The sequence below is a fragment of the Lissotriton vulgaris genome, chromosome 5 (genome assembly GCF_964263255.1).
Source record: "Lissotriton vulgaris chromosome 5, aLisVul1.2, whole genome shotgun sequence".
Lineage (NCBI taxonomy): Eukaryota > Metazoa > Chordata > Amphibia > Caudata > Salamandridae > Lissotriton > Lissotriton vulgaris.
The window spans coordinates 1,716,403,692-1,716,418,719 of record NC_141693.1 but is presented as its reverse complement, the minus strand read 5'-3'; the positions used below and the strand labels follow the sequence as shown (position 1 = coordinate 1,716,418,719).

Here is a 15,028-nt window from a genome sequence, read left to right as displayed (position 1 = left end):
AATAACGATGTAACCATACAAAACAGCTTCTTAACGAAGGAAGAATAAGTTACAACCTAGCGACAAAAAAAAGCGTGCAAAGGTGCTCTGATTTGCGGAAATACGAAGAATTTAAAAGAAATCAAATCTGGCTTATCAGTCCGTAATTAAGCTGATAATTGCGTTGCATTCGACAGCTTGCACCACCATTGACACCCACATACAAAACAAGAAAAAAAGCCCGGGAGTGCTGCTGGCATGCGTGCGCAGCCTGCTGTTTTTCTAAGCACAGAATTGTGCTTGTGGCGCGCCCCTGCGTGCTCCCACAAGGTGTATGCTGCCACAAGCACGAGTATGTGCTTAGAAAAACCGGTGAACGAAGGCTAAAGGTCTCCTATGCAGCGCATGCCCTCTGCGTAGGCGAGACCTATTAAAAAGAAATGACTGCATTTAAACTAAGTTCACTGCCCGTACAAGTATCTGTCTCTATGGTTAGCTCGCACATGCCCCTCTTATGTGTAGTTAAGCTCCTCCACCTACGTGCTGCTCCAATCTGTGGTTACTTCTGATTTACTGCTTTGCAGTCAGTTCTAATGTTCTGTTTTCCTCTATGGTTGCTTCCCATTTGCTTCTTATCTCTGCAGTTATGTTCCATTATGCACTTCCTCTCTATGGTTAGCTTTTATGTGCTGTACTTATCTATGTTTCAATCTCATATGTTCTCACTCAGATACTAATTTGTCCATGCCCCTCTCTATAGCCAGTCCTAAAATGCTGAACCTCTACATGATTAGTCTCAAAATGCTGCTCAAGTACACAGTTAGTTCCTGTAGGCTGTGGTTATTCCTCATAAGGTTCGTTACCATGTACTCCCCCTCATTATGGTCCATTTCCATCTGCTGATCCTCTACGGCTACCTCTCCTGATCCTCTATAGTTACCTATTGTGATAGTTACCTATCGTGATCCTCTACGGATCCCTTTATGGTTACCTTCATGATCCTCTATGGTTACATCTTATCTTGTGCTCCTCTATGGTTACCTCTTGTGATCCTCTATGGTTACCTCTCATTATCCTCTATGGTTTCCTCTTGTGATCCCCTATGGCCACCTCTCGTGATCCTCTATGGTTACATCTCATCTTGTGCTCCTCTATGGTTACCTCTTGTGATCCTCTATGGTTACCTCTCATTATCCTCTATGGTTTCCTCTTGTGATCCCCTATGACCACCTCTCGTGATCCTCTATGGTTACATCTCATCTTGTGCTCCTCTATGGTTACCTCTTGTGATCCTCTATGGTCACCTCTCATGATCCTCTATGGTTACCGCTTGTGATCCTCTATGGTTACGCCTCATGGTCCTCTATGGCTACCTTTTGTTTGCTGTTTCTTTCCAAATGTGGTTTCCATATACTATGTGCATCTACTTAACAGTTCGTTTCTATATGCTGCTCTGCTCAACTGTGAGATACAACAGGAGGCTCCCATTTATAGTTCGTATTTTTAATGAATTGCTCCATTTTATAGTGGCACAGATGATGCTACTAAGTACTATATACAGTTAGTTGCATCTCTCTATCGTCAGTTTCTATTTAGTTTTTCAGTTCTACGGTCAGATCCTATATGCTGACCCTCGCTAGGTTTAAATACTGTGTGTTGTTCCTTTGTACGACTACTTCTTACAAACTGTGCCTCCCTATGTTTAAGTCCTATACAGTATATACATACCTCATCTCTTTGGTTACTTTTCATATGTTTCTCCTATCTATGGGTTGATACTGCTCCACATAAGGGGTTAGTTGTGTTCTACATTCATATCAATACTTAATTCCTATATAATGGTCTTCTTTAAAGCAAATGCCCACATGATGCTCCAATCTAGGTTAGTCCATACAATGCTACTAGTAGCAGTTTCTTTCCATATCATCCTCACTCCTACAGTCATGTCCTTGACAATGTTCCTCCCTATGGCTAGTTCCTTGATGATGCTCCTTTCTGCTTATTTTCATCATTGTACACCTGAACTCCTGTTTACTCTACACATGTGGATTGGAAGGGACTATCCATATTCCTCGTACCTTCATGAAGCTGTCTACCCACAGTATTGAACGGATCTTCATAGAAACTCGCTGGCCCTTCTCCAGCCTCTCCAGGGAGCAGGTGATGTTAGTACATTCCGCATTGCTGCAATTCTGAAATGAGACACCATGTGAAAGGCTATGGTTAGCAGCCACTCTGCATTCTTCAGAAATCACATCTTCTTCTTCCTTATGTTTTTTAGAAACTCCCTTTGCTTTGATTGGAAGGACTTTTCAGTAAATGATTCTGAGTTCGGAGTTTCTACTGTTCAACAATAAAGACCTCATTCCGAATTACACGGGGTGAGGAGGGAGTGGAGAGTAAGATCCACCCCAGTACTGTGCAATTACAAGTGAAACTCATGGAATGGGGAATTACTGTGTGGGGCAGATTGTTTTCAGTTAATAAAACCACATGCAATTCCTAATACTAAGAGTATTAACACCCACGTTCACCCCCTGCTTAGAGCAGGTGAGCGCAACCTCTGGGTGGGGTGGGTGAGTAGAGGATGGAAGGCGAATGCATTTTCTAATGGGGGAGCATTGAATAGTGGAGCAGCACATAATTCTACTCTATCAGTAAAAAAAGAAGGAATACATATTTGCTGCTACAGCATCCAAGGCCTCATGCAACTTTACCATGCTGAATTCAGATGCAGAAAAATCAACACACTTGCAATCAGACATGGCAGAATTCCAAATGCCAATTCCACCCTGCCTGACACATGATGAAGGCCTAAGTGGGTTCTCACAAAGTTCTTTCATCGCCAGCCTGTTCCATCAATTATACAATCGTTTTTACAGCCTGGGTCAAGGCTAATATATGCTTGAAAGTTAATAAACTATGGATTGGGTTCTTAGGTCACCTCATGGGAGAATGTCCGTGTCATGAATATCCTCAAGGAAACTCTAGCACCACAGCTTAACAGCTCAGTTTCTGACCCTACTGTATAGAGTGACCATAGTAATAATAATAATAAACTTTATTGCGTGATTAATAAAAATCTTTGCAATGACTCTTTTAAAAAAAAACATTGGAGTAGATACATAATCAAAGGTTTTACAAAAAAAGTTAAAACAGTAAAAGAGGGTAAAAGATATGGACGAAAGATCCGTGCAAACTGATGCAATACATTGTGTTTGTAAAAGAGAAAAGCATTTTGAGATTTACTGAGTCTTTGTTAATCAAAAGAGAGTTTCTTGAGATGCAGAAGCGAGTCTTATTGAGTCAAGTTCAATCGCTGGCCTCTGGGTTTTGGATTGTGTTAACAGTTTTCATGAAGCGCACTAGGCTGCAGGCTAATTGAGTATCTTCTCCCTTGAAGCTGATCAGCAAGGCTTGCCTGCGAGTTCGCACACCTTTTTGATTCCAGAGCTGTGTTAATTTGCCGCTTCGAGCACTGACTGTCTAGAGCTTTGCAGCTACATAACAAGTGCAGAACGTCCTCCTTCGGATATTCGCAAAGCCTGCAATTGGAATTCAGTTCCAAGCGTTTCCATGGGGGAAGATGCACTTTTGACGTAATTACCCCCATCCTCAGCCGCAGGAAATCTTCCTTCACCTTCCTTGAGAAGCTGGTGTTGAGGTATGGCTGAGGTAGGGCGCTAGTGCAACCTTGGATCACAAACCACCCATGTGATCTCCTGGTTAGGGCGGCTTTGTCTTCTTCCATGGAAAGAATTTTTACTGACTTGTTGACAAGGCGCTTGAAGCACTTGTGTGAACAGCTCGAGTGCCACAGGTCTTCCAGTGCAAGGGATTTTTTAGCTGCTTGAAGGTACACTGTTGCGGGGGATCCCTTGTTTGTCTCCTGCTCTTTCCAAAGGTGGGCGTTCAAGGAGTCTGGTTCAGCATTCTTTATTTTGTTCCAGCATTTAGCATATGCACCTTTACGTGCTATTTGCTGCTTCTTATAGAGTGACCATGGGGATCTTACACTCCACTATCCCATATACACCAGCAATGGTTGTTAATAGTCTAAGTACCAAAAAGCTAGTTTCACAGTCCTTCGTGTGTGGTAATCTTCCAGGCTTGATTACTCTAACGTAATCAATGTTTCAATACAATCCTCAGAAGATTAACGTTCTCCAAAATGGTTGAACCATGGCCATAGAATAGCCAATGTTCAGGAACCTGAATTTAGGTTTGAAATGCTGGTCAACCCGCACTCCATGCCATCAGGGGAAGGAAAATGTTATTAGCTTCGTAAGTACCTGGTCGCAGTGTGTGGTGTTGTAGATTCACATGCTCTGCATGCTCCTGCTATTGGGCTCGGATTTTTGCAAGTTATTTTTTTCAAAGAAATCCCCTGAGTCACAAGATGTGATGTCACTCCTCACCCCATTCAAAAAAAGCATGGGCACTGACTCCATCTTAGATTGTTTTCACAACGGCTGTGAGAGTATATGGAGTTTCGAGTGAGCATTGCTTGGTGCACCCTGCATATAGTGCACTGTGAACTGGGAAATATAGTAAGAGATCTGCAATCATCACAAGCGTTCGGGAGGAGGGCGAGTGAATGTGAATCTACAGCACAACACACTGCGAACAGGTGCTTACAGGGTAAGTAAGAATTTCAGATCATAACGTGTGGCCGTAGATACACATGCTCTCCATCGACTGTGAAGCAGGGCCCTCCATAAGCTGTGGCTAGTGAGTAGATGATGCAGATGGATGGAACGCAAGCAATAAAACTCGTCGGACCAACCATAGCTTGCTGGAGGGCTAAGAATTTCTAGCAGCAGTACTTTGTGAAAGAGTGAAGTGTTAACCTGTTGTAAACATAACAATCAAATGAAAACGAGGTGTGTTTCACTCCTGTCTCAAGAGAACAAAAGGAGAGTAGATTCAGTGCTTTTTTTTGTTCTCTTGAGACAGGAGTGAAAGGCATTCTTGATGCTATATATGAGTGGAAGCAAGCTCGTTTTCATTTGAATGTTATGTTTACAAAAGGAAGAGGAGCAAGCTTATCTCAACTTCTCAACCTCTTGTTTTGTTTTCATGTGTTAAACTGGTAGCACTTTGCAGATGGCAGCTGGGAGGAAGTTCCCTGAGAAAGCAATGGTTTCTTATGGGTGGAGCGCACCTGGGTGGAACAGGTAGGATCTCTTAGCTTTGTGGAAGCAGGATTGGATGCACATAGTTATCTCTCTTGTTTTACCTGCTTTGGAGATTGGAATTACCCTTGTACGGTTTCACAAAGGTTACGAATAGCTGATCAGCCTTGTGTAAGGGCTTGGGCCTGTCGATGTGATATATTAGAGCTTTTTTAGCATATTACATGTACAGGGCTCTTTCCGCTATTGAATCTGGCTGCGTAAAGAAGACTGGGACCTCTATAGTCTGAGTGAGGTGAAAAGATGAAATCACTTTGGGGAGAAACTTAGAATTGATCTTGAGAGCAGCACTACCTATGTACAACTGGGGGTTCTTTCAAGGTAAGTTCTTGCAGCTCGCTAATGTGTCTGAGGGATGTTATGGTCACTAGGAAGGCTCCTTTCACTAAAGGAGCTGTAGGGGGCATGATTGTAAAGACTCAAATGGTGGCCCCATGAACAACACTAAGACTGCACATAGGGGCAGGAGGTATTCTGGGAGGTATGACTCTCTTAAGTCCCTCCATGAAAGTCTCAACTCTAAATCTTAAAGAGGGATGAATGTTCTGTGTTTTACATGTAAGTAGCTATGACAGCTATGTGTAATGATGTGTAGGTGAGTAAATGGCCCGTGTAGTGGGCCTACGAGCTTTCAGCAGAATAGTCTGGTATCCCTGGGGAAGATTTAGATGCCTCAGATCACTAGATTGTGCTGTCTGATCTGGGCTGCTCCTGATGGCTGATGGATATTCCCAGAAGCATAGAGTACCAGAACTGCCTGGCCCAAGTGGAAACCACCAGGATGGGCATCACGGATGCTTGTCTCTTTTTGCTCACCATGTACAGGAGGAATGGGACGGGAGGAAAAATGGAGGCAAAGATCCCTGACCAGTTCATCCATAGTTTATTGCCCATGGGCGTGAGAGTGGGTACCTGGAGGCAAAGATTTGGTATTTTGCATTTTCGGGGTTGGCAAACAGGTCTATTTGTGGGATGACCCAACATATAAAGTACCTGTAGAGGACTTGAAGGTGGAATTTCTACAAGTGAACTTGTTGAACTGTTCTGCTGAGCAGGTCTGCAAAGTTGTTTTCTGTCCCTGGAAGATATTCTACTAAGAGTTGTTTGTTGTGGTGGATCGCCCGATGCAAGATAACCTGCTCTCGTACAGATAGCTGGGGAGAATGCATTACATCCTGTTACAGCAGATAGTACATGGCAGTCATGTAGGCCACCTTGATGAGGACTACCTTCTCCCGAATGACCTGGAAGAAGGCTTTGAAGGCTGGCGAAGGCCAGTAGGTCCAGGTAATTGATGTGTTGGCCCGTTTGTTGAGGGGCCCACACCCAAAGTATGGTCATGGCGTTGATGTGTGCCTCCCAGCCTGTGACGGATGCATCCGTGTTAAATGTCACATGCTGAATAGGGTCTGATGAAGGCTTGTCCTGCAACAAGTTTTTGCTGTTCCACCAGTGGAGAGAGCAGGGATTGCTGACCTTTATAAGTACTAGATCATTGACATAGGGGGAAATGCATTCATGGAAACAGAAATACATTCTTCACACTTTTGAGGACTTGTTAAGTTTGCTACCCCAATCAAGTCACATGTATCCTGCTCTTGGAAAACATACAAAAACTTATGTGAATAATAGGGAATGGTATGACAATAAAGGCCTAAATGAGAAAATGGCATTGAGGGAAGCCCCGAAAAAGGCATTTAAATCTAATGAAAGAAGAAACGTTGAGACCTAAGGAAATTGTATAATCTTCTATGCAAATATAAAAGGATCCAGGTGCTAAAAAGTGTAGGAATTGGTTAAGTCTGCCTTGAGAACCAAGAACTCGAACGAGTTTTTGGGTACCTGAGGCTCACGGGGCCTCTCTTAAATGTGGAAACAGGAGTTGGCCTCAAGCAATGACATGACCTTTTCTCTTATTTATATCAAGTTATCAGTACTTATGACAGTGCCAGTTTAATACAGTGTGAATAGTGCTGGGGACCCCTATTTTTAAATAGTTAATACTATTTAAGCTGCAAGGGGCTTAAGTTGGTAGCCCCTTTGCATCGCTGACAAACACCCAGTGCAGCACCAGAGACCAGGGCCTGATATTAAAATTTGCACCCAACACAACTGGACCCGGAAGTAGACATTTGAGGCCCAGAAGAGTTAGTACCCCTGAGGATTCTGCAGTATTGGGTGTCTGCTTGCCCCGTGCAGACTTGACTTCTACCAGGACCTTGAGGACTTGAGATATGCGGCAGTATGGCCAGGAACGCCTTCCGTCCCTGCTCGTGGGCAGAGGCATAGTTGAAGACCCCCATCAATGCATCACATCCACAGAACCCTCGAGCCTTTCCAGCATACTGAATCCTTTGCATAATAACAGATAGGTATGGGTGACCCGATTTCCCTTCCGTTACCCCCCTGGTTTCCTGCCATCCTTGCATACCTCCCATCTGGTCTTAGACCACGGCCTGATAATTCTAGTTCGGTAATCGGACACTACCTAATCTCCAGCCCATCTGAAGACCCGCCAATCAGACATACCCGGCCCTAATGTTAGCTCACCACTGGGGTAACTGGCGTTAAAGCACTTCAGCAATAACCTGGTGTAGTAAGCACTACATAAATAAAAGAACGAGGGCCTGTACCAACCCACCGGCGAGCAGAGTACAGCAGCCAAGGCTCCCTGCAGTGACTTCACCAGGAGGGGGTGCCAGGAAAGCAGACAATCTACCCAAGTCCAGGTGGAAGAGGGGTGCATTAAATGCCAAGTGAACCAATACCTTACTAGACTTTCACTTCTTCAATGTGAGGTGGCACTGCACGATCATTTCTGAATGCAGTTTCACGCTGAAAACACAAAAAAACAAGCGTACACCGCCTTCGAGGGCAGCAGGGGGAGGGGAGAGAGGAGGGGGCCAGCGCGATTCCCTCGCGGGAGCAAGGGGCTAGCGCCCCGTTAATTGATAACATTTGGCGCCAGCTGCTCGCTCCCGCGAGTGAATAACCAGACTTGCACGCGTTGCCATTGGAAACAATGCAACACGTGCACGTTTTTGCAAGGAAAGCTGTGCCCATGACATAAGGTCCCTTTCCTACGCAGCGCATGCGCGCTACATAGGCCGAGACCTAAAAAGAAAGGTCTTGACCCGCTTTGTTAGTCCAACTATCTTCCTATTTCTCTTCTTTCTGTGTTCTCTAAAATTCTTGAACAGCATATTAATACATTACTCTCTTCTTTTGTAAGAACCTCTAATTTGCTTCATCCATCTCAGTCTGGATTTAGACACAGTCACAGCACTGAATCTACTCTCCTTGGAGTTACTGAGCATCTTAGACTTCAACTTGACTTAGGGGGAACCTCTGCGCTCATCCTGTTGGATTTGAGTGCTGCGTTTCACATGGTGTCTCATTCCATTCTGTTAGAACGCCTTGACACCTGTGGTATTATGGGCTTTGCTCTGAAATGGTTGAGGTCTTTTCTTTCTGACTATACATTTTAGTTGTTTTCTAACAATTTGAGATCGCACACGTTACAGCTAACATCTGTAGTCCCTCAAGGCTCTATTTTGAGCCCTTTACTTTTTAACTTATATGTTCGCTCCTTGGCTGACATTGCGGAAAAGTCGAGTCTGACTATCTTCTCCTATGCTGATGATTCTCAGATCGTCTTCTCCCTTTCTGCTGCTCGGCATCAAGATCCTTCCTTATTGCAGTGTGACTTGAGGAATGAATCTGCCTGGTTGACCAATAATGCTCTGAAGCTTAATGGTTCTAAAACTAAGGTGCTGATTTTGGGTAATAAACCTGAGCTGTGGGGTATCCAAAAGTGGCTGACGACGTGGGCCCTGTACCTGTTCCTGTGTCTAAAGTCAAGGATTTGGGTTTTATTATTGATCAAAAGCTCTCTTTTAAACCCCAGGTCTTCAGGGTTGCTTCATCTTGCTTTGCTGTTCTCAGATTAATCAAAAAAATCCTTTGGTTAATCCCATCTCAGAGAACTGTTTTGCAGGCCCTGGTGACATCCATGCTGGACTATGGTAACGTCCTTTCTCTGGGTGTTGATAAAGCCTCTTTCCATTGGCTACAGGTCATCCAGAATAATGCTGCCCGTCTTCTTTTTTGTCTGCCGAGATTCGCCTTCGCTTCTCCTCAACTCTATCAATTTCACTGGCTTAGAGTCAGTAAGCGTATCGAATTTAAGTCCCTCTGCTACATGTTTTGCATCAAATGGATCAAATGGGGCCTTGCTCCTTCTTACATTCAAAACCTACTTACACTCTATGTTCCGGTACGACAACTGTGCTCGTCCAGTCTTTCATTGTTTTCAGTTCCCAGGTTTCAGCTGGCCCGTATGAGGGGTCACTCCTTCTTTTTTCTTGGCCCCCAGCTCTGGAATTCCCTTCCGCTTGACCTCAGAAACTGTCAGTCTTTGATGGCCTTCGGTAAGAATTTAAAGACGCTTTTGTTTAGTGACTCTGTTTGACCTCTTTGTTTTTTCCTCAGTAGCCCTTTCTTTATTTCTGTTCAGATGTTGCAGCCTCCACACGTCCAGTGCCGGGAGTGACCCTGTTGGGTAGCTGTGCGCTTTATAAATGTAAAATAAAAATGTAAATGTAAAACACAGGTACAAATGGAGGTGAGAAAGATCCCTCCTCTTCTTCGCAAATGATACAGTACTGTTGGTACAAACCAAGCTAGCTATGCATCGTTTACAGAATGGTTTTGAACTTTTTTTGTGACATCAAAAAACTTACCATCAATGTGAACAAAAGAACATTAATGATCCTGTTCCCTGAAGAGAACATTCCACATCAGAGGAAGTGCCTTGGAACGTGTTTAAACCTTTGATGATATGGGCATTAGTTTCGACCATAAATTATCTTGGGTGAAATAATTGAAGAAAAAGGCGACAAAAAGTAGCCAGAGCACAAGTGTTCTTCTGCGCCTTTAGATCAATGTTGGTAGTGAGTCAATACAACTCATTCTGCAAGTATACATCATGAAAGCAGTAGCTGCATCCAGACTGTGGGGCTGTAGATGAGCAACTGAGCTACAGAAATCTGAGAACTGCTTCCTACGATGTGTGCTGCCAATCGAATGGAAGTCTTAAGATTAGACTTGGGCGTAACCAGCACTGATCAGATTATCCATTTAAACTCAGGCTCTCCTGTGCTATAATTTGGACAAATCCTGAACCTCAAGTCTATCTGAAAGCACTTCTTCATTTCCAGGGAAACAAAGATTCATCAAAAACCGAATGGCTGTAGCATATTAAACATACCCTAAGTGAGACTGGCTTGGCAGATACAGGGTTGTTAGCCCTGTACACACCCCTGGAGTATCCCTTGCAGGCCTGCTGATGGAAGATGTGCTGCTGCCTCTGACAAGTCTGCGGCTTTTCTGGCGAAGTGACATTGTTTCATCTCCTGGGATGTTGCTGTCAGTGCAGGAGTTGGCAGGGCACCCATAGACTTGCCAATCTCTGTGTCCTTTTTTAATTTTTTCTAGCATCTTATCAACTCTGTTTCCAGAGAGATGCTCCTCGTTGAATGGGAGATTGAGAAGATGCTGCAGGACTTCGAGTGTGAGCCAAGAGATGCAAAGGCAGGTGTGTTGTCTGAGGAAGGCACAGTTGTTAATGTCCCTGGATGCTATGTCCCCAGCATCGAGTGTGCAACTAATGGTAGTACTCGCGATGGACGTGGCCTCCAACACTAACTCCTTCCATCACCTTTCTGTACTCCTTTGGGCATTTTTTATGAGTTCCTGCCTCTACTTCTAACGGGGCCTGATGAACCTGGAAAGAAGGCCAGTAGAATTGGAAATGCACCAGTGTGTGCTGCCTCTACGGCTTCCCTCTTGCCCACAGCATTGTCTTTTTGCTATTCTTATCAGGAAGCAAGTCTTCACCTGTGACTTTGGTGGAGGCTCTCTTGCAGGCGGTGTGGGCGACCAGGGAATCAGTGTGGACCTGGTCCTTGATGTAGATAGGGTCGCTAGGTGAGGGCTTACATTTTTTCTCAACACTATGTGTTCCTACTTGTTTACTGCCTCTTTTAAAGTGTCTGGGGCAGGTGGGAGCATGCCTTTAAGCATGGGTGAGAACTGGACTGACCGTTCAGACATGGAAAGAGTATCCACTGGAAAGTTTTCATCCCCTTGAAAAATGTGCATGTCGATTTTATGGTGTGCAGCAGCCCTTCGAATGACTTCATGGTAGGCTGTGTTATCATCCAGCAGGGATGCCCTTACCAGGTAGTGGTTCAAGTCAGATTACCCAGGAGGGTCGACGTTATAATCTGTGGGTCCTGGGGCTTAGGGCTGGCCATATCGGTTGTTCTGATCATAAGGACAGCCTGGATCCAAAATGGTGCGTATGGACCATTCAGGTGACTCTTCCAGAGACAGAGGATGCGGTGTATGTGAGCGTGGTGATACAGGTGGTGAAGTTGGTGGCACAGTTGAGAGAAGAGGAGACGAAGGCATAACATATGGGAGAGGGCTTATAGCTTCTGAGGAAGGTTCTTCTTTGAAGGCAAGCCTTCTTTTGCAAGCAAATGTCTCCAATGGCTTTGGCAGAGGTAGTTTGCTGAGATGTTCCTGGTGACGGGGTGAATGAAGAGATGCTTCAGCCTGGGGTCAAGCTCTTGCTAGAGTCACTCCAGAATCAATGCTTTTGACTCCTCAAATCTGGCTGTCGACTACAATTTCAATGTTGATAGGATCTTTGGTGGTAATAAGATCTTCTGGCACCGTCTTGAGTGGGACATTTAGTAGAGGCTTTAGATGAGAGTCAGGATGCTTGATGTCCTTGGATCAGGTTGGGGCATCCATTGAGTATCAACACCCATCGGTGAAGCCGTAGTCGACTCTAAAGCCTAGTCTTGTTGCTGACTGCAGACCAAATTCAGTGAGGACTTTGGAGGTGGCAGTCTCAAATGTCTGTGCAAGGGGCACAATGCCAGACACCTGTGGGAGTGATGCTCTACGTCAGCATGGCGCTTTCTATGCAACCATGTTTGTCACATGGGTTTGAGAGACAAGTATGATATGTTGCGAGCCGGTGGTCTTCAGGATTGTCTTAAGGTCCTCTTCCTCATGCTTTGATGTACTAGAGGGTATTGTTTCTGAACTGGGCATTTGCTGGGATGCCGGGATTCCAGATTCCAGATGGACATGCATCTTTTGCCTTCCTCATTGTCAAATAGATCTTTATCTCCAAAAATAGGTGGAGTTTCAGAGGATGCATGTTGTTATATGCCCAATGTACCTTATGTCTTCTTTGAGCCAAAGGTGAAGCAAGACTTACAAGAAGCATTGTAGTGTTCGGGAAGATAGACAAGTTGCAACAGTTGTGGCGATTTAAACAGGAATTCTTCAAGTTGCACTAGGGGCAATTTTGGATGGAAGCCCATCATACCCTTATTTATTTATTTCCAAGGTTTTATATAGCTCTACTGGACCCGGGGGTATCAGAGCGCTTTACATGATAGGTAAACAATTACGACAAAGTAAAACAATGTGCATTAAAACATGAGTTACATAAAATAGGGTAATTGAATGTGCTGGGGGAGTAGGGGGGATGGAGATCATTAGGGGGAGGGAGTGTCGAAGTTCAGAGGGAGAAACAAGTGTAGAAAAGGGGATAGGAAGAATGAGAGGCGGGGAAGGGATTGAGGAGGAGGCGAGAATCAGGGAGCAAGGAGTGTACAGAGTCAGACATCAGTGAGGTTATTCTCTGATGCTGATGGATGAGGGATGGAATGCAGTCCCTGAAGGGCGAGAGGAGGACCCTGGTGCCCAATGAGCAGAACATCAACTGGTGGCCTTCCAAAGCATGTAAAGAACACAAACTAAGAGCCCTCTCATTGTACGTCCAAACCCAAAGGCGGAAGAGAACAATCTAAAATTGAGTCGGTAGTTAGGGGCATTGTGAACGAAGGGAGGAGTCACAGCTCAGAAAAATTACTTGCATATGTTCAAGCCCAACCCTAGATGGCAGGAGTTTCTATGACTTATGTATTTACAGCCACATATGCTACGAACAAAAATGATACTCTGCCAGTCTAACAGAATTTAGCCCTCATCTGGTTTGGTGACGGTATTAAAAATAGCAAGAGTTAAATGTTTCTCATTGGTGTAGTGTCATAGCACTCGCTGTTAGTCTGAGGCTTCACCTGCTGAAATAAACTCTGCCTGCACATTCATTGTGCGCCAACCTATGCACGCTTTAGAGGTTTACCTTAAACATCGGTCTTTGTTGGGATGAATCAATGGAGCGAGGCATGTCTGTGGCAATGACTCCACTTTCAAACACAATTAATTTTATTAATCCTCCAAGCAGAGTCTTTTTATTACAAAAATTTATGGCAGTGGATACTCTATATAAGCCAGCACCTCTGTTTTGTTTGCACAATCAGTCAGAAAAAATACAATTTGTTTTGAGCGTGCTCTATGCCACTGCACAGTGCCACCCACAGTGCCAATAGTCATATACAGAATGTTCTATATATAAACAACAATACAAAAAACATTTGACAGAGCACAGCAAAAAAAGTATGAACCTGGCTAAAGTAGTCAAGAAAATTATTTAATATACACAATGACACATGACACTTTGTTCAGCATATAGATTTCCACCCCATTGCTTGGTTGTTACAGCAATGGTACAGCCGGCACGTGTTTCGTCGCAATTTGCGACTTTTTCAAGGCTTCAGTATCTGTATGAGGGAAAATTCTCGTGTAACGGACTCGTCCTATGGTCACAATTCAAAATATACTATTTCTATGGATACCCGTCGTCCAGATCCCTGGCGCGATATCGTTTGTAGCTAGTAGGCTCAAATATTACAATTTCTATTTCACGTTTCCTTCCTCAGAACAGTGTATCCCAAAAAGCATAGGCAGACGTAACTCATCGTATTGTTAAAGCGGGTATACCCGCCAAATCGGGCTAGACTTTAATGTAGTCTCCCGTCTATCCCCCGGCGTCGTGTTTTCACATCGGTGTAGTTGGAATCGTCTTACTCCCAAGTGGGATTTGTAAAATTCCCGCCGTATATTCAAAGAAAGTTACTCGCCCATAAAGTCTTGCGTCCGTCTCCCAGTGTCTCGTGTCCTGCGCCGGTATGGCATGCTGAACAAAGTGCCATGTGTCATTGTGTAAATTAAATAATTTTCTTGACTACTTTAGCCAAGTTCATACTTTTTTGTGCTGTGCTCTGCCAAGAGTCTTTTTATTATATATCTCGGTACACACCTTACTGCTGTCCCTTGCCTTCTCACGTCTTCAAATTCTCTCATACTCTCAGGCACCCATCTAACACTGCACGGTTTTTATTAACTATACAATAAAGAATTTACTTCTGGTGGTTACCACTGAACCATCCACTCCAACCTTCCACTCCTTTTAAAATTCCATCCCTTAAGAGGAAACTAACATTAACTTCACAGCATGGCCTACCACCACAAGGACGTTGATATTTTGCATGACTAAACCTCAAATTCAACTACATGTCTTTTCAGTCACTACTCTATTGGTTCCGCAACATCATTTACTTATTTACTTACTATTATCACAGGCTCTTTCAAAAGAACTGTCTCCATCTTTGTGTCTTCCCCAGTCTTCTTTTCCTCCCTTCTCTCCCTCTTATGGTCACTCCTGTTGGGGGACTCCGTAATGGACTGGCCAATCTCCAGCTGAAGCAAAAAACACAGCATTATCAATGGCAGCCTCCACCAGAAGAGTCTTCTATATTCTGATGTGCTGATCACCAATTCAAGAGTACAATGCAACAGACCAGATTGAGAGTAAGAGGCAATTACAGAGCCTTTTTATTACCCTTGTAAATTGAAAGGATTCAGTG

At 44.2% G+C, this 15,028-nt stretch overlaps 1 protein-coding gene across 1 annotated transcript in view; it reads right to left on the bottom strand.

The window, feature by feature from the left end:
* ITGA2B (integrin subunit alpha 2b) overlaps positions 1 to 15,028 on the bottom strand; it is a 320,876-nt gene that overhangs the window by 49,887 nt on the left and 255,961 nt on the right. The window contains exons 26-27 of the mRNA XM_086923897.1: positions 14,733 to 14,861; positions 2,058 to 2,171 (exon numbers count right to left, since the gene is read on the bottom strand). Of these exons, the coding sequence (XP_086780023.1) occupies positions 2,058 to 2,171; positions 14,733 to 14,861 (243 nt within the window). The remainder of the gene's footprint in view (positions 1 to 2,057; positions 2,172 to 14,732; positions 14,862 to 15,028) is intronic.